Source organism: Manis javanica, chromosome 4 (assembly GCF_040802235.1).
Source record: "Manis javanica isolate MJ-LG chromosome 4, MJ_LKY, whole genome shotgun sequence".
Lineage (NCBI taxonomy): Eukaryota > Metazoa > Chordata > Mammalia > Pholidota > Manidae > Manis > Manis javanica.
The window spans coordinates 11,047,914-11,066,886 of NC_133159.1; the positions used below are offsets into that span (position 1 = coordinate 11,047,914).

At 52.4% G+C, this 18,973-nt stretch overlaps 1 protein-coding gene across 9 annotated transcripts in view; it reads left to right on the plus strand.

Moving 5' to 3' along the window:
* Window positions 1–18,973, plus strand: part of KAZN (kazrin, periplakin interacting protein) — a 1,058,126-nt gene that overhangs the window by 1,007,988 nt on the left and 31,165 nt on the right. For 6 of the 9 annotated variants that reach the window (XM_073233240.1, XM_073233242.1, XM_073233243.1 and 3 more), the window contains 4 exons: window positions 2,369–2,558; window positions 4,127–4,257; window positions 7,121–7,171; window positions 8,511–8,634. In XM_073233240.1, coding sequence (XP_073089341.1) covers window positions 2,369–2,558; window positions 4,127–4,257; window positions 7,121–7,171; window positions 8,511–8,634 — 496 coding nt within the window. Of the gene's footprint in view, window positions 1–2,368; window positions 2,559–4,126; window positions 4,258–7,120; window positions 7,172–8,510; window positions 10,979–18,973 lie in introns of those variants that run through there. The other 3 variants (XR_012129999.1, XM_036999587.2, XM_036999586.2) reach the window with 3 other exon arrangements.

The following is an 18,973-nucleotide window of genomic DNA, read 5'->3' on the forward strand; positions in this document are numbered from 1 at the left end:
AAAACCATGAGTGGAAAATTTGTGAGAGGTTCCAGCGCTTCAGAACTCAGAGGCAGAGCCACCCCATCCTCTAGGACTGGCCATGGGACCTCCCAGTTGTCAAGTAGCAAAAAGGTGTCACTCTCAGGCCCGGGCAAACAGGAAGCTCCACCTGGGAGAAGGAAGCCAGGTGGGGACAGGAGAGAGACCCTGCCCAGACCTCTTCCCCATGCCTTCCTGTGCTGCCCCAAAGGACTGCTTATTTTGGGGGAGCCTTGGACTTTTCTGTGCTTTCTGTGTGTGTGGCTGGGCATGTTTGCAAGAGGGCAGCACTGAGGGTTAATCAGCACAGTGGCCGACAGACCTGGGAGCTCGTTTCTCTTACCTGAGCCCACCTGCCAGGCAGCCAAGAGGGATTGGACCAGAGGAAGCCAGGGAGCAGGGTAGCTGACCACACGGAGGCCCAGGAGGCCAGATGCCCATGCACCCAGAGGGCTAAGCAAATGTGGTCCCAGGAAACCCGCGTCTCGTGATGCTGGGACTGCTGTGAGCACACGGCAGCTGTGAGACACAGCCCACGTATCTGCGGCTCCATTATTCTTGTAGTAAGTTAATGCATCTCATTCCCTGGGCCATCAACACAGATGTAGAGTTCTGCTTCCATGTGTTCTGCAGATTTTTAGTGAGCCTTCACTGAATGTGCCTAGCCCCAGTCCAAGTGCTGGGGACTCCGCTCTGACCAGGTGTGCCCCATCCTCTGCCTCGTGGACTCAGAGTCTGCATCACTTGTGCTGGTTATTTCCTTGCCCCAGGGGAATGTGGGTGCTTTAAAAACTGCACAGGGCTCACAATCAGGCTCCTGGGGGTCAAGGGTGCAGTGCATTTGGAATGCTGTGCACTCTTGGAGAAGTCGCTTAACCTCTCTGGGCTTCTGGTTTCTTCTCTGGCCAGCACAGATAATCCAACACTCCCTACTGGAGACCCAGGGCTGTTGCACTGAGCACATGATGGTTTGCTAATCCAGGGGGATATTATTACCTGGTTTGCGAGTAGAGCTGACACCTTCAAATCAGCCTTCCTCTGCCACATAGGTTTATATTTCCAGGGGAATGGCAGTGGAAGGTGGGTATTTCATAGAGTGGGTGTCTGTGCTAGAGGGAGCCTTAAAGATTACTTGGTCCTGGTTCTTCACTATACAGAGGGAGAAACTGAGGCTCAGAGAAGGCAAAGATGTTCCTAAAATAACACAGCTGGTCAGTGTGATGAGGGTATACTGGCTTTAAGCCAAGGACTATCCATTTCTCAGCTGGATTTGCACGAATCCCATGCTCTGCCAGGAAGAGCCCAGGGCCTTGGGCAAGGTGTGGAAAGTTCTGGAGCTAGGAGAGATGACAAGAGGTTTTTTCCGTTTTACCTGTGTTCCTATCAGGCAGAGCCAGCACTCGCAGTGGCTCTGCCATCTGCAGCAATGCCCTGGGATGGCAGATTCACTGGCAGTCTCAGTGTGGCCCCTTGGTCCCCTCCCTCTGTCCCCCTCTGCCCTGCATGGGCCTGGGGAACCAGCCATAGCGCCAGATTTCAGCTCTGGGCAAGTTCTTTCTGGATTCGGCCAGACCAAAAACCGACAACAGAGTACTGGCAAGAGTTCATAGCCAGCTTTATTCTCGCGGCGGCCCGTCAAGCGCTCAGATCACACCCTCTGAATCCACATGTATAAGCAGAAGTTGACTGTGATGAGAAGAATAGCATCAGTGCATTTCTAATATGCACGTTTTTCCTCTCCAGAATAATCTGAGGTAACTTCTAATAAAACCCCACATACAGTGAGGGAAGATTACCCACAGCTAAGAGAGATCACAAGTCGCCAGAGAGGCACTGTCACCGCCTGCCCCAGCTCAGCCACACACTTGTCCTGGGGCCTCCTTGTGTCCCACACAGTGTCAGGTGACCCTGAGAGTCAGCTTGCGGGTTTGCCCTGTCCCCAGCCTGCATCGCATAGCACCTTGTGAAGGGGAGATGGCACACTGGATTTGGGAGAAGTTAAGGTGATAAAAGCCGAAACACCATTTTCTTATAATCCCATTTTGATCCCAGCTGGTCCTTGAAGAAGCCAAAAGAATGAGTGATAAGTGTGTCCTTGGACCTCCTTTCTCTCTGAAGTTCTGGTCTCATTTGGTGTTGGGCAGGAACTAAGGGGTGACCCCAAGTAAGCCTGCAGGTGAGGGCCGCAGTGCAGGTGTTTGACCTGCTGGCCCGCCATGCAGAGCCAGAGCCACCCCGGCACAGAGGTCGAGTTCCTGCCTTTCTGGTGAGGGTGGGTGAGGGCCAGGCAGCCGGCCAAGAGGTGCCCTTGATCATTGACGTCTGCCTGTCTCCCGGCTCCTTCCAGGCCAAGCAGTCCTTAGCCACGCTGACCAAGGATGTCCCCAAGAGGCACTCCCTTGCCATGCCGGGCGAGACGATGCTCAATGGCAACCAGGAGTGGGTGGTGCAGGCGGACCTCCCGCTGACGGCAGCCATCCGGCAGAGCCAGCAGACGCTCTACCACTCACACCCCCCTCACCCTGCAGACCGGCAAGGTAAGTCCTGCCCAGCCGCAGCTGTGGGGTGCTTCTTACGAGGCCATCTGACCCCATGGGGAAGCAGCTTCTTTATTCACACTATAGGGGATGAATGTTTGGTGGGGGTAGCTAGAGGCCACAGGCTTATGTAACTGAAAGGTCTAAGGGATGGACCTCAGGGATAGCTGGATCCTGACATGCAGACAATATCTGGTCTCTTGCATCTCCATCTCTCAGCTCTGCCTGCCACTGTTTGGCCTCATCTTCACACTGTCCTTCCCATGAAGCAGTAAAACAATCTCCAGCAGTTTTGGGATTTTAAGGCCCTGACAGCTCAAAAGTCTTGAGAAAAAAGAAACTATCCCTTTCTCTGTGTCTATAGTAAATCCCAAAGAAGGACTCTGATTGGCTAGCTAGGGTTGCATGCCCACTCCTGGACTAATCACCGTGTCTAGGGAGTGAGTGCACTGATTGGCCAGCCTGGGTCACATGCCCATGCCTGGACTAATCACTGTGTCTAGGGAGTGAGTACACTGATCCTCCAGCCTGGGTGACATGGGCATCCAGGGGAGACCACAGAGCTCTCTGGTTGACTGCTCCTGCCGTCACAGGATGTGTGGGAGGGCCAGAAATAAATGTCAGAGGTGTTACTCCGGGCACTGGGGGGAGAGGGGCCCAGCTTCTGGGCAGCATCAGGGGCCACAGTACTAGCCCAAAACCCCTGTTCACGTGTGCAGCCACCTAGATGCATTCTCCTTCCTGCAAGTGGCTGCTATTGTGTGACAGGTACAGACTGAGGACAGGCAGCTGGCCTTGGAACCTGTGAGTCCAGCTGTCACCTAGCTGGGAACCAAAGTCCCTGACTCCAAAGACCCTCCCCACTTAGACTGTATGGCCATTGGCAGCAAGCACTGCCCTCCTCAGTAACGCAGCCCTCCCTGCTCAGTGTGTCTGGTCAGACGGAAGGGCTTCCTGCACCCAGGGCCCGCACTGCAGGCGGGAGAGCGGTCGGCCGGGGATCGCGGGCTGCCAGGCTGTGCCTTCCTAGCCAAGCCTCCCATTTAATGACTGTTGGTTGAGTACCTCCTATGTGCCAGACACTGTGAGCTGGGGTTCAATATGCATTAGACACCAGGGTGCCTTCCTTCATGGAGCTGACGTTGTAGGTGTGAAGACCCACAACCCACACATAACTAAGCTGACAGGTAGACTGAGAACAGGTTGCAATTAGCACAGGGAGAGAACCGGAAGCTGGTGTTGACCGGCAGTTAGGATTGCACCAGGTCTAGGGATCGTCCAGCTGGTGGGAGCATTGTGAGAACAGTCACTGAGGTCCCCGGAAACCCTACCTCCTCTCCTCCCTGGTGAGGAGGGGGTCTGATTGGCTCCAGAGTCTGTGGGAGCTTCTTCCTGGCAGCTGCTTTCCGATGATGCATGGGGCTGCGCATAGAGAAGCGGCGAGCTGGGCAAGTCTCTTCTCTGTGATGCAACGTTTTTATCTATTAGTTGGGTGGAATCATCTGTGAGGCAGTAAAGGTTGGGTCATTCTCCCCATCCCTCACTCACCAGCTATGCCTGCTTTCCAGCGGTCAGGGTGAGCCCCTGCCACTCCCGGCAGCCCTCCGTCATCTCCGACGCGTCTGCTGCCGAAGGTGACCGGTCATCCACGCCAAGCGACATCAACTCCCCTCGACACCGGACACACTCCCTCTGCAACGTAAGGCCAGCAGCCGCTGGGCCTGGGCCACGGGCCCTGCCCGGAAACCGCAGGGGTCGGGGTGGAGGGGTGAAGACGCACCCGCTGTTTCCTCTCATCCACCCAGGGAACTCTGGCGAAGGCACTTCCTGTTCTGTTCTTTCCTTTTGCAAGAAGAGATGGATGTGGGGAGAGAAAGAGATGAGGCCTGTGTGCTCCTTGTGTCCGGGAGGGCAAGGAAAATCCCAAGGAAGGCCTCAGGGTCTGTGCAGCCTGGGAGTATCTTTGGTGGGCTGAGTCTGGAACTGTGGGCTTCTCCTCCGAGGTGGTACCTTCCAGAGCTCGGGCCTTACCAGCACCACTTCATGTAGAGCCAACTCGCAGTCCTTCAACCAGGAATGAGCCGGGTTTTTTGAATTTCCAAGAGTTTTGACATATTGTATTCCCTCTGGAGAGGTGTCCTATGAATTGTTCTTTGCTTTCTTATTTAATCAAACACTTCTTGCTCACATACTGGGCACCAGCAATGAAAAGGCCACCTGACTCTTGATGACTAGTGGGGCAGTGAGTCGGTCTCCCAAGGAGTGAGGGGGGTGAACAAAGGCAGGTTAAGCATCGGAGGAGCCCCGTCAAGGCTCTACCATGAAACACTGAAGCCAGGGTGTAGGGGCCACTTTTCATTTTGGATCCAACACGCAGTTGATAATATAGGTGGTTCCCCTGCCATGTCCTGAAGACAGAGACATAATAGGGTTAGGTCTTCAAATACATGGGAAGGCATTTTCAAAAACTCTGGTAAACTTGTTTTATTAGCCAGCAAGATCGATAATAAAAGAGAAATGAGGTGAATATAGTGGGAAAGAAACACAAAATAGCTATTATTTGCCAGCGATACAATTGTCTACCGGAAAACACAAGAAAACATGTAAAGCTATGGAGCTAATCATGAGCAAGTACATAACAGTACTGGTTGAGAATCAATTTATAAAAATCAGTAACTTTTCTTTATAAGAGTAACCATAATGGAAACTTGTTTTTTTAAATCTACAATAACAATGAAAAGAGTGCTTGTAAAAATAGCTACAACTAGACTTTAAGAAGTTGCCCCAGATTGGTGATATGGGCCACAGGGCCTCAGGCAGCCCAGTCCAGGTGAGAAGTCATGTCAGGCTTGAATCTCGCTCAAGGCTCAGATTCTTTTTTAGCTGAGGCTTTAGGAAGTAATCTCTTCTTGTTACCGGGAGAGAACCCTGGTGGCAAAGGCTGTCTTGAATGACAGAACCACAGCTAGAAAGGTGAGCCACTAGAGGGGCCTCTGACGCCCAGTCTCTGGTTTTGAGGGACCACTGTTGAGCTATACCTACAGCCAGCAGTGACCTTCATTCTTACAGCATGGTCTGCATACCCTTTAGTATCCATGCGTACCCCAGATGAGAATACCTTCCCATGAGCCATATTCTGTCTTCTCATGGTGGGCTCGAGGGGGCTCTGACAGCCAAAATGCTATTGGAAAATCCATTCTGCAGAAAAGCTTTTCTAGAGCCCTCTCAAATTGCACTTGGCACAGGCCTAGCTTTTTGCCCAAGTTGGCCTTGGCACATCCCTGCTGCTACAGGCTACAGGTCCAGCATGATAATCTCCAAGTCACCTCACACAGGGCCCTGCTGTCAGGAAATGCATGCTTTGATAAGCCAGTTGTCTGCATACAGGCGCTGCAGTGGGCCCTGTCCTCATTCTCTTCCACATAAATTTGGCAAAGATAGCCCGACCCAGAGTAGACCTGTTTAAGCTGCCTGATAGATGGGTTCTATTTGCAACCTTGAGATGGGACTTAAGTCTCAACTACCATTTGTCCCATCCCTGCCCTCCATCAACCACCTTCGCCCCCACCCCCCATCTCAACAGATATGCACACAGGTAAGCCAGGAAGAACCTGAAAATAACACCAGGTAACCCTCTGTTCTCAGGCATTTGTCGTGGAACCAGCAAGAACAGCCTGGCATGGACTTAGGACCTCACCATCCTTTCACATTCTGGCCACTAATTTAGAGCAGAGATGGGAACTCAGCACAGAGAGGTTGAAGGCTAATGCAATGGACACATACTTTGTTAGTGGGCATTTTTCCTGCAATTCTGGAAATAACCACCAGGGGTCTCCCTAGTTATGACTTGTTTTAAGATCTGGTTGCCCCCAGGAAGGACAGACTGATTCTGATCTGTAGTGAAGCCTCTTGCACACCCACCTCTGTACTCCCACAGGAGGAAGCACTGGACGACAACCAGACAGTCCCAAACTTGAGCTGTAGGTCTTTTATTTTCTCTGTGATATTGTAACATCTAGAGCCTCTCTGTATATCTGCAGAGCAGGCTGAGGACTCCTGCTTGCCCCTCTGCTAAACAAGAGACTCACTGTGGTGTTTGTAGGGGAAATTAGAAGCTACATCGTCTCTAGAGTCTTCCTGTCCTGAAATTTTTTGTTGTTCTTTTTTCCTATAAAACTATATAGCTTTATGAAAAGCACCAAATATAACCAACCTCCAGTTCTAACTCAATGGACGAACTAGGAGAGGAACTTAGAAGCCTTTGAGTGACTGATTTGTTGGTCAGAGAGTGTTGGGGGTCAAGAGCCACAGCAGCCAGGAGAGCACCACATAGCCCCTGGCCAGGACCCCGGTCCAGGCAGCATCACAGTGAACTCCAGGCGCCGTCCCTGAGCCATCTGGGAGTGCCTGCCTCAGGGGTGGGGGTGGGTCCGGTACAGAGGCAGAGCAGTCCCCAAGGGATGGCTTCCTTCCATGGTAGACCCCACGCTCCACGGGCCACCTCTGCTCCCATGTATCATGTGTGTCTGCTGCTTCATCTTCCTCCTCTCCTTTGGCTACAGGGCGACAGTCCCGGCCCAGTTCAGAAGAACCTGCACAACCCCATTGTACAGGTAGGCAGGCCTTCCCTGGCCACTCAGGCAGCAGCCTCCACCCGACCTTGACCATGACTTCCCCCTTTGTTCCCCTGGGCTTTTGGCATCCCCGCATCCACGCTTGGGCACCAAGGGCAGAGAGGAATTCAGCCACCACCTCAGTCACATGTAGGTGGGTGCCTGAGCCAGGCTCAGCACCTGCGTCTGCCTGCCACGTCCCCTGAGGGCATCACACATCCTCTGTCCTGCTGCCCTGGGGAGGGTTCTTTGGGCTCTGAGCTAACAAATCCATACTCCATCATCAGAGGGAGGAGGGGGCTTCGGGTAAGAAGCAACATGCGCGGAGGGTCATAAGGGGCCTCTGAGCTCAGCTCTCTGGTCCTGGGTTCCCACCTCCTGGTCTACACCCCACTCGTCATCTTCAGGGCCCACCAGGGAAGAGTTTTCAAAGGCAGATGCCTGGGCCCCTCACCCTGGAGACCGACCTGCCAGGTATGGGGTGGGGCCCGACAGGTCGTTCTTCTGAGTCCTGGGAACCATTAGTGTAGGCTAAGCTCCACCTTTCTGATGAGTAACGCCACACCATGTGTTCCCGTAAAGCACGGGAGAGTTTGCAAATCTCTCCTGCAGACACCACCCCGACCCCTGTAGTCACCCTGACAGGAGGATGTCGTCATCATCACCGTCACTGTTGTTACCCGACATCACAGATGAGAAAGCTGGGCTCAGAGGGGCTGGGGGCTCTCGGTTCCCATGGGTAGTGACAGAGTCAGGACTAGAACCCGAACCCGCCTCGCCTGCCCACGTGGCCAGTCCTACTTCTTGTCCAGGGCCTCTAGGTCCGTGGCCCTTGCCCTGAGCTGTCACAAAGCTCAGTATCCTCCCTCCTCACTCTCTGGGCTCCCCCAAGCCCCCTTCTCCACGGGGACTTTTTCATGGGGAACTTGTATGCTGGCTGCAGTGGCCCAGTGCAGGGACACGCTCCTGCAAGGCCTCCAGAAACGCCTGCAGGTTGTGGGCAAACTGAATTTAAATGATACTCATAGTACAGGCGCCACCAGCAGCAGACAGTTATTAAATGCCTGTTACGCACCAGGCATGGTACTGTGAACATTTTTAACTTTCACTAATGTCCTCATGACAGTCTTGGATGGGTCCTATTGTCCCTGAGAAGTTCCATAACTGGCCCAAGTCTGCTCAGCGAGGGAGGGGCGGACCCTGGCGTTCTTAACCCCTCCATGGTCCCCCAGCCACTGGCCATCCCGCCCCTCCACCCCTCCACTGCCTTCCACACCCAGCTTAGCTTGGCTTTGTTCTTCTCCCCTCTACCCCTGCCACTTGGCCCCTGACTCCACAGTCACTAGAGGATCTTGAAGACCAAAAACGGAAAAAGAAGAAAGAGAAGATGGGATTCGGGTCCATCTCCCGCGTCTTCGCCAGAGGGAAGCAGCGGAAGTCCCTCGACCCCGGCCTCTTTGATGGTACCGCCCCTGATTATTACATAGAGGAGGACGCAGACTGGTGATACCCGCCTCCCTTCGCCTGCCACCCGGCAGGCGTGTCTGTGCGTGTGGACGTGTGTGCGAGCGTGGGGGTGCGTGTCCCGGGGGCGTGCGTGGCGGGCGGGTGCGCGAGCTCTTGCACGTGGGGGTGCTGGGTGTGGCCAAGTGCAAACACGTGTGACCCCTTTCTCCTGCGTCGCCACCTCTGTAATTGATGTACATACTACAAACGTGTGTGACTATGTCAACTCTGTTGTCTTTGGAGCGATCGGTTGTGTTGTTAATCTGGGTTTGTTTTTGTTATTTCTGTGTTTTTTTTTCCTTTTTGTTTGGTTTGTTGGGTTGTTTTATTTTGCCCCCTTTCCCCTCCCCGCCTCCGTTTTATGAAACTTGAAAACTTGAAGGACTGCTGTGTATTTGTAAATAACAAAACTTTTGTGCACTCCGTGCTTGTAAATGTCCCTTGTCCAAACTGCTACTTCAGGAGCCCGTCTGCCCGAGGATGTGGTTAGTTTCTGATGTCCCCCTGCCCCCAGTGTGAACGTATGGGACGAGGCCCAGTTCTCGGGGCACGCCCAAGTCACTTTAACCATGAAACGCCACCGTTGTCAGGGTAAGGTCCGCTCTCTGCAGACACTCGCAAGCCCAGCCAAGGGGCCTTGTCTTGGCTGCTTTTGTCAGAGGCCAAACGGGCTCTTTTTCATGGCCTGCCAGTTTTTAAATTGTGTTGCCATTTCTTTCTTTATGGCCAAAAAAAAAAAATTGTTCCGTTTAATTTATTTGCACAAATGCAGAAGACTTATTCTATCTAAATTATTACATAAATATCGGAATGTCTATTTTTCCATGGGGCGGGCGGGAGGCGGGCGCTCCTGTTGACTTGTCTGTCCTTTTACTCAGCTGCCAAACTGCACAAGGTAGAGTTTAGGGTGGCCAGAACCCAGGGACCATGGGACTTCAAAGCTTGCTTTTCCCCCTTCTTCTTCTCTCTCCCCACAATTCTTGCACCCCTGCATGGAAGCGTGCTCCACCTTCTTCCCACCTATCACTCTCTCCAGGCCTCTCTCTATATGTCTGTCTTTATCTGAAATACAGAATGCTGACCTCAGCAGAGCGCCTACTGTAATGGCCACCTTCCCTCGGGTCTGTCTTTTGAGAGAGGTTGAGCACAGGGCGAAAGAGCCAGCTGTGTGACCAAAGGGTACGACCACAGGGGCCCTTGGCCTGAGTCGCTCTCCAAGGGGCCTTGAGTGGCCTGAGTGCCTCCCTGCAGCTCTGTCTTTCTCATCCATGGTTTACTCTGCACGTTAGCCAGGCACGTGTCATTGGGGGAGGAGCTGTTGGGGACACAGCGTCCAGCACTAGAGTTATCTCTGCCCTCCCCATTCCGGTTGGTTCCTCCAGCCACACTTAACAGATCCCTCGTGCCCTGTCCTCCAATTTGTCACAGCAGCCTGAGCCAGCTCACCGCAGGAGAGGAGGGCTGGCAGGAACATCTGACTATTTGGGGGGCACTCTCGGCCCCCAGTGAGGCATCACCAGCAAAGGAACCGTGTGCATGGTAGTGCCAGGTGACGGAGAACACGTGAGCTTCTAGCCAGGGCCTCTCAAGGCCTCAAACTAGCCTTCCCTTTTCTTTTGACCTTGAACCCTGCCCTCTGCTGCACCTTAACTACTAACAAACAGCTCAATTTGTGTCCCTAAATGACAGTAGTCGCGCTTTCTGCTAATAGTTACACTTTCAGCTCTTACAAAGATGCAAGACTATAAAATGCTGGAGCATCTCTATCAGAATGGATAGGATATTTTATCCAAAGTCTCTAAAACAACAGAAAAGCCCCAGTCAGCTGCTCCCTTGCCTTCTGACCTGCTGGGGGTTGGGAAGGAGCAGGCAGGGTACCTAATAAGGATCTCTGGCCTCCTCTGGCTGAGCCGTTTAACCAAGCCTGGCAGTGAGGGAGTAGGGCCTGAGCTGGCATCTTTCTCTACAGAGAGAGATTTTAGAAAATACTTTCTCCCCCATGAATTATTTTTCTTTCGGTTGATTTTTATTGATTGCCCTTTACACATGAGAAAATAAGATTGTAACCACCACCCCTGGTAATGATTTAGTAGTTCCTTTTCATTTCAGTTTTTGTAAATTAGGAGATAATTCTAAGAGTTACTAAGGATGATTTATTTAAGAGAACTGCGTCAAATAGCGAATGAGTTATGGGTAACATTAGATGAAAATAACCTTTCCCATGGGAAAGGTTTTTCGAAGGCATGGATGCAAATATAAAATATTTAAAAAAATCTAAATAAAGCTTATTTTAAAATATTACCGAATTCTATGTTATTTGATTGCTTCTATCTTGCTCCGGTTGGGAGGCCCAGCCCCGCATGACCTGGCTCTGGACTTCCAGGACTGGGTCCTGAGGGGGTGATGGGAGGGGCCACGGAAAGCTGGCTGCATTCTGGGCCCATGGAGGGGCTGAGGCTGGGGTGGCCTCCCAGAAACATCTCATCTTTGTGGCCCTGACTACTTTGCAGGAGCTGTCAGCATGCAGGGCTGCCGTGGTCCTAATGCACCCCCCATGAACCTGGCACCCTGGCCCCGCATTTTCCAGCTCAGTGGCCCCGGTCAGCTTTCAGCTGCTCCCTTCTCCCCCTGGCACTCCTTGCAAAGGCCCAGATGTGGGTCCTGTGTTTGGGGCATGTTACTTCCTGAAGACCTCAGTGGGCCTCTGTCCCAACTTCCCGTCTTCCCTGGGGACTGAGAGGAGCTTAAGAGAAAAATTGAGGGAGGCACAGGGCTTCCCTGGTGAAGCCAGAATGGGCCAGGCTTTCCTGAGCCCTGTGAGGGAACCCCAGACTTAAAGCCGGGGCCTCCGCCAGTGAAACGCCACAATGTGGACCAGGGACAGGCCACCTGGATACCCCTGACCCTGTTTGTAGCCAGTACCCCACCCTCTACCTCCCGAATTAGAAACACGTCCGCTCTAGCAGTAAGACTGATGGAGGCCTGGCCTCTTAACTCCCGTTGTTTCTGCTGAAAGTAAGCTGAAAGCTCTGTGATGCGTAGGCCGTGCCGAGAAGCTACAGTGCTCAGGACTGCAGGAGCTTAGGGGCATCTACCCCAGCAGTCCTTAACCTGGCCGCATGTTAGAATCACCAGCAGAGCTTTCAAAAGAAATCGCTGATGCCAGGCCATATCCCTGAATCGGAATGTTATTAAACATCTCTGGTGATTCTAAGGTGAAGCCAGGATTGAGCAGCCCTGGGCTAATGAGGACAGCCAGTGGCCCAAACGCATATGCCAACGCTCCCCCATCCCTGGCCTCATACAAACATCACTAATCAGTTCAAGAGTCCTTCCCTCCCACCCCAAAGTGGCCTCTGATTTCCTCACTTTACAAAACCTTAGGTAGCTGCTGCCAATCAGTCAGAGCTGGCATACAAGGAGAAAGACTGGCCATCCCAAAACCAACCCTACACCCCCGCCCCCCCCACACACACACACTGGACAAATGGGGAAGACTTTAGCTCAGAGAGGAGTGACTTGGCCAAGATCCTAGCTATTGCTCCTTTTCAAGGCTGGGCCACACCTTATTCAAATCTTTGTGGCTCTGCTCAGACGTCACCCTACCTCTGTTAATCATCTCTTGGGTCCTTGCCCCAAATGGTCCAACTTCAAGTGGTACCTATTAGTCAGAAATTGGAGTAGCAAGACCGGTGTACAGCTGCATTGGTTGTGTATTGCGTTATTCAGAAGGCACTGCCATGTAAATGTCACCTGAGTTGTACAGTGCACAACCTGTGAGGCTGTGCTCATTGTGACCTGTGTGCTCTCTCACCAGTGTTTGCAGGCTCCCACAGGTATAACATAATAATGGTAATAACAATAATATCTAACAGCTACTAAGCACTTAACATGGGCCAGGGTCCATGCTGCTCACTTCACATGTATTAACTCAGTTAACCTCCAGCAGCCTACGTTATCAATGAGAAAACTGTCATTAACGTCATCCAGGGTTAAGGAGCTGGTAAATGGTAGAATTGGGCTTCAAACCTAGGGAGTCTATGGTGCCCTTGCCCTGAGCCACTCCACCATCTGGGCAGTGGGGTCTGGGACAGAGCTGGTAGACACCTTCAGTCCTTCAGCCAAGCCTCAGCCTACCCAGGCCCACCAGTACCCTCTAGCACAAGGAAGTAGCATTTCCTTGTTTTGACTAAGTCTATTTCCATCAGCCTTTTACCCCTGAGCCCAGAAAACCTACCCGCAGAGGGACTGGTGAAGACGGCAGAGCAGAAACAAGCTATTACCTGCACCAGCTCCCTTTCAGGCAGATGGGAGCCTCTGTTTGTGCTGCCCTGGAACCCCTCACTGTGCAGAGCTGCTGCGTCCCGAGAGTTACCTCCATCCCCCACCCGAAGCAAGGTGGGAGGATAGGGGTCCCTTCCTGGCCACAGGATGAGCCCGGAGCCACCCCACACCAGTGCCCAAGGCCTTTGGGGTGCTCTGCAGTTCACTCATCCTGGGCTCCTAGAACCCAGGTGTAGTGGGGCTGCACCATACAGGGTCATTAGCCCTTTGACAATAGGACTTTAAAAGACCTGCGTTTTCACAGAACAGGCCTCACAAACATCCCACCCCCAGCCCAGCTGCTCTGAACAAGTAGCTGTTCAGCTTTTTCAACTCAAACTCCACGAGGTGGAGCAACACATGCCATGGTCCCCTGTCTCCCACCTGTTCCCACTTTGCAGTGGCAAAGAACCTGGAGATGATAAAGAATCAAGGGGGAGGCATACAATTTACTTCATATTAGAAAAGGATAGTCATAATTTTATGTTGTAAAAGAATGCCCTATAAACTAAAAAATAACTAAGGTGCTTGAGTCTGACTGTATGGTAGCAGATGTTTTAAATAACAAAATCAGTGTATCCCGGATGCAGGGCCTTTCTGCAGGCAAAATCGAGGGTATAAATCTTGATGGCAACTGGGGTGTGGCTAATTCATACCTGAACCGCAACTATGTGGCATCCCAAGGCCCAGTTACTAAAAACTATGCAAACATGTAACCCTGCACTCTACAGGGCTGAGCCTGCAGTCCCCAAAAAATGAAACCATGAAAAAGTTATCCCAAGAGGATTGATCTTCAAGAAGCAAAACAAGCAGCAACCAAAAACCTTGACCTGTCCTGCCGGAAAACTTGCAATTTCCTAGCAGGTCCCTAGGGGAGCCTTGTGTGACTGTCAGGCTGTGTGACTGTCAGTCAGGCTGTGTGCAGCCGCCTTCTCTGAATCAGAGGCCGCCAGGAAACACTCACTGGCTGACTGCTCATTGGCATTTCTGAGTTCCAGGTTTTGCCAATCACCTTCTTAATGGGTTACCAGTAAATAGCAGTTAACTAGACCAAAACAATAAACTTGCATGCCATGCTTCATTTGGCAGACCCTAACTACCCACCAGTGGGGCCAACCCAGGCCTGGATACTCACTCTAGCTCAAGGCCCCACATCTGATTTCAAGCGAGTTGTTGAACCTGTGGGCCTTACTGTCCTCATCTCTGAAATGAGTATAATAACCCTCCCCACCTCATAGGCTCAGAAATGAGACCCTAATGTGTCTCGGAGCCCGCCAAGGACTGGCCCCGCAGTTTGTGTTACCCATGATTTGGGCAGGTTTAAGTTCAACCAGAGAGTAGGGAGAAAGTGTAGAAGCAGCTTGACATACAATTTGAGCCCAACGTGACTCAGTCAGAACTCGTCCCCAGGGGCAAAATCAGGACATTGGACTGCATGAGTCTGACATCCCTCCAGCTGTGCGCATAGTCGTCAGAGTCCAAATTCAGTTGCAGTGTTGTTTCATGAGGGAATCTGGGCTTCTATGCCTTGAAACAGGGTCTGGCGTGCTTGTCCCTAGAATCTACTGGTCCTAATTACATTCCGTCTTTCTAGACGACAAGTAGAGACCTACTCTTTGTTGTGGCTAGCATGGAGAAATTTAGACCATAGGAAGCAATTACAGTGCCCAAGCCTGGCAGAAACCTCAAAGGTCACCCTGGGGTGGCACATGAGTAAGGAGACAAGAGAGCCCAGGGCTAGCCTGGCCTGGCAGTGGCATGTGCCTCGAACTCTGCAAATATTTACCCATAAAATCCTTCTGACAACCATCCAAGATAAATCCTGTTTTACAAGGCACAGAGAGGTGAGCTCTTGCCCAAAGTCACACAGCTAGGAAGAGGGAGAACTGGGATTCAGTTCTAAGGGTCTGGCTCCGGAGTCCATATTCTCAGTGACTGTGCTGTGCAGTCTCTGATCAGCCACTGGTCCCAAGTTCTCCCCCAAAGACAACTGGTCAGCAGGAAGCTTCAGAGAACGCGAGGAAGCCCCGCTAGCCAAGCCTTGTACAGGTTAGCTCTTTGGGGCTCAGGTTCCCTACCTAATAGAGAAAGAAACTGGAATAAGGAGTTTGCAAACTGTGTTCCAAGGAACCCTTGGGGGTTCCTCAGAGGTTTCCTAGAGAGGTTGCCATAGCTGGTGAAAGAACTAGCAGGCAGGGCTCCAGCCCCACCCTCAGCCGGAAGCTCTGCTCTTATCTGTTGCACACTGGCCCTCCATGCAAGAGTACATTTGAAGGGTCCCAAGATAAAAGGAAAGATAAAAGGTTAGAGAACCACACGTAGATCAGCAGTTGTCATACCTGACCAAGCCTTGAGTTCTAAGGATACAGACTCCTTACCTGCTGAATTAGAAGGCCTGGGGGTGAGGCCCTGGGATCCTTGTATTGAACAGCCCCCCACTGCGGGCTCAGTTGCAAGAGGTTACAAGGGAGCGGCTGAGGGCAGGCTTCCCCCCCATGGGTTTTAGTGCAGACTTGCCATTGGGTAGCTCCCTCCAGTGCTGTCATAGGGTAGGTGGAGGTCACTGACCTGGGGAAGCTCCAGCCCCCCAGGAGGGAGGAACCACACCTGAGCAAGACCCGAGGCTGTCCCAGGGCAGTCCACTCTCAGGGGACTTCCTGGGCTGTGCTTAGCAGAGCACAGAGGTGCTGGCACAGTGTGAGTATTTACCACCTCTTGCGCAGCCTCAAAAGCTGCAGCAGTGACCCTCTCAGAGTCAGGGACACACAGCCAGGTAGTGGCAGGGACAGAAGTTGAATCTGGGTGAAGTCCAAGTTCTCAGCATGGCATCCACCATCTCAGACTTTGCCTGACCTGTGGCCAACTGAGGCATCTGCTGAGCATCAGGTGGACCTGCTGGCGCCAGCCTGGGGCCAGTGGTACCTCATGGACACTGGGGCTGAGCCCTAAATTGGGAGCAAGGCTACCTAAGCTGAGGGGCCCAGCAGGGCTCTGCCCAGACCCTGCCACAGGCTCCCAAGGAAGCCTAGCCTTCTCTACCCCCAGAAGCCCCACCACCCCAGCCCAGTACAGTCAGGGACCCTAAGCCTGGCTCTGAACTCCTTGCTGCCAGCTTGGCCAAGGACTGCTCTGTGACCATGGGCAAGCCATTCCCCTCCCTGGGCTTCTGGACCCCTCTAAAACAGACCAGGGTAGTGGTTACCTACCTGTCTGTGACCACCTCCCTGCCCCTCAGCCCAAAGCTCCAGTTTATTTATCTTACAGATTTTACTTCATGTGAACCAAGGTTCTGCAACATCAAGGGAGTGTGAAATGGTTAGCTTCTCTCTAGCTCCCTCCCAGGGCGCCCAGGATGAGAGGAGGCATGGGCTGCCTCAGGCCTCCTCCTGCCAAACCTGTGGAAAAGCCATTCCCCATGGGTGCCCCAGATGTCCCCTCACCCATGCTCCCATCAGAGAGAGATGGTCCAGGCCTCACCCTCCCCAACCCTGGCAGAACAGGAAAGAAGAGCCACTCATGGGCCTCCCAACTTCTGAAGGCCTCTGAATCAAGGGCCAGAGACCCTCCCCAGGAGGCTATGCTTGTCCCCTGATGAACCACAGCCAGACCATGTAGAACAATGGCCCTTCCAGGTCAAAGTCCTTTACAGTTTACAAGACTCTCACAGGCAGACCAGGGTCAAGGTTAAGAGTGTAGATTATGGGCAAATTCTCTGTGCTCACACCTCAGTCCTGACATTTGCCACCTGGTAGACATGCAAGTTACTTAATCTGTTTCAGTTGTATGCCAGGGACAATAACGTATTGTTAGAGGGGGCCTACAAGGGTATAATGAACTACTGCATGCGGAAGGCTTAGCTCAGGTAGCAGTAAATGTTGCCCACAATGATGATGATGACAATGAGCTCAGTTTAGCCTCTCACCAGCCCTGTGGGACAGGCAGGACAGGCCCCTTGGTACATATGTGAAGACTGAGGTCCAGGAATTCATCTAAGCAGCCAGGGCCAACCCAGGCATAAAACCAGAGGAAGCATCTTGCCTGAGGGTCTAAGCCCCGGGCAGTTCCTATGGATTCAGTGAGACTGAGAACAATGGAACGTTCTTGGGCTGAAAGGGTTTATACCTGGCTTTATTCTCCTGGTGACTGGTCGAGCACTAGAATCACATCTGCATCCGGCAGTCTGCAGGTCTGTGATCTTCCTCCGTCTCACCTCCGCCCAGAGCTCTGGGCAGAGCTCTTTATATAGTGACTCAGTCAGTAACAGCCCATTGACTATGGGTGTGGAAGCAGTAGCCTAGCAGCAGGCCAGTTACGTCATCAAGCTGTGGGGTCAGGTGAGGATCCTGGCCATAGGAACTTCCATTTTCTCCACAAGAAGCAACTAGAGTTTTAGAGCTGGAAGGGCTCTTAATGGCTTCTTGCCCACTCTTCTCATTACAGGTGGAAGGGGACTTGCCCACAGCCAAGCAGGGCGTTAGTGGCTGAGCCAGTTTTAGAACCGATGGCTCCTGACTCCCAGGCCAGTGCTCCAAGCTGCAGCAGACAAGGTTCAGCGGGGTGGGTGGGGAGGTGAGAAGAGGGGAATCCCTGGGTCACCAAGTTTTGAAAACAGTGCATAATGTCTCCAACCCTCAGAGACTGACACAACACAGTAGCTTTTCAAGGCTCTGGAAAATTCTGCAATGAAGAAAAAAATAGTTGACTGTTTTCTGCCTCATGTTTCCCAAACTCAACCACAGAACCATGCCTTTGTATCTAGTTCCATGGAGTGCCTTCTGGGAAATATTAAGATGGGCAACCTTGTAAGTCCCCTTTATTTTGTGCTTGGAGGGGCTAAGTCAGTGGGTCTTCGGACATGTCTAAGCGTGACACATTTCTGATACATTTAGCCACGGAAAGTCCTCATGGTTTATGAGGGATTCCTGTGTGCCATAAGAGGTGAGTTGAGCCAGGTGCCAGGCCAGGCGGGGTCTGGCCTTCTCTTTATCTTAGCATAGCCTCTGCTCAGAAAGAAGCTGAGTCAGTGCACTGCATCTGTGGAAGGCAGAAGGGCCCCCACAGATTGGCTAAGAAAAGCCAGTCCCAGGGGGTTCATTTTGCGGTTGTCCCAGGAACCCATTGTAGACACGGGCCAAGTCCATTCCCACAGGGCCATGGGGCAGAGAGAGGAATGGGCCTGCCATCCTGCCAGGACATCTGGTCCCACCTGCCCTGTCACCCACCAGTTCTGAGCTGCCTAATTGCTTTCCCTGGGACAGGCCAGCAATCTTGGTGTCACATCCAAATTGGCACCATGCCTGCACAGTGCCAGTTCCTTCCTTATTAAGTCCAGAGGATGTGTCTCTGGGGGTGGCATGGAGCCTGTGGCCAAGAGAACGTGGGTCAGGGAGGGGAGACGGCTACATCTGACAGTTGTCACTGCAGGGACTGGAGCTGTGGTGATGGGGAGGAGGCCCTCTGCCTGTCGGGGAATGTGAGGGCTGTCTGCAAACTGAGTCGGAGGTCACAGGCCTCGTCACCAATTACAGCTGGGGTGTGTGGCTCATTCCCAAGTTCCTTCATGTATGTGCAAGAAACACACTCATTTGAGTGACAGTCTGAACTCAGCAGAACTGATAAAAACCAAGCAATATAGGGAGGGGTGTTAAGGGAAGACCCAGACTTTGGAGCCAGGCATTTAGGTTTGATCCCAGAGTCAGCACTTAGCTGTGTGACCCTAAGCCAGTCCCTTAGTCCCTTGGAGCCTCAGTTTTCCCCTCTGTAAAATGGAAATGAAACCACATATTTCACAGGTCTGTTGCATAGGTGAAATAGTAAGTGGATAGAAGTGTCCAGTGCATCGAAGATGCCTGTCAGCACCGCAGGAGGCACGGGAGAGGGATCATGGGGGCCAAAGAGATAAAACACAGGCTCTGGGGCCCGGCTGTGCTCTGTGTACACAACTGATTGGCGTTTCAGAGCTCTACTTTCCTC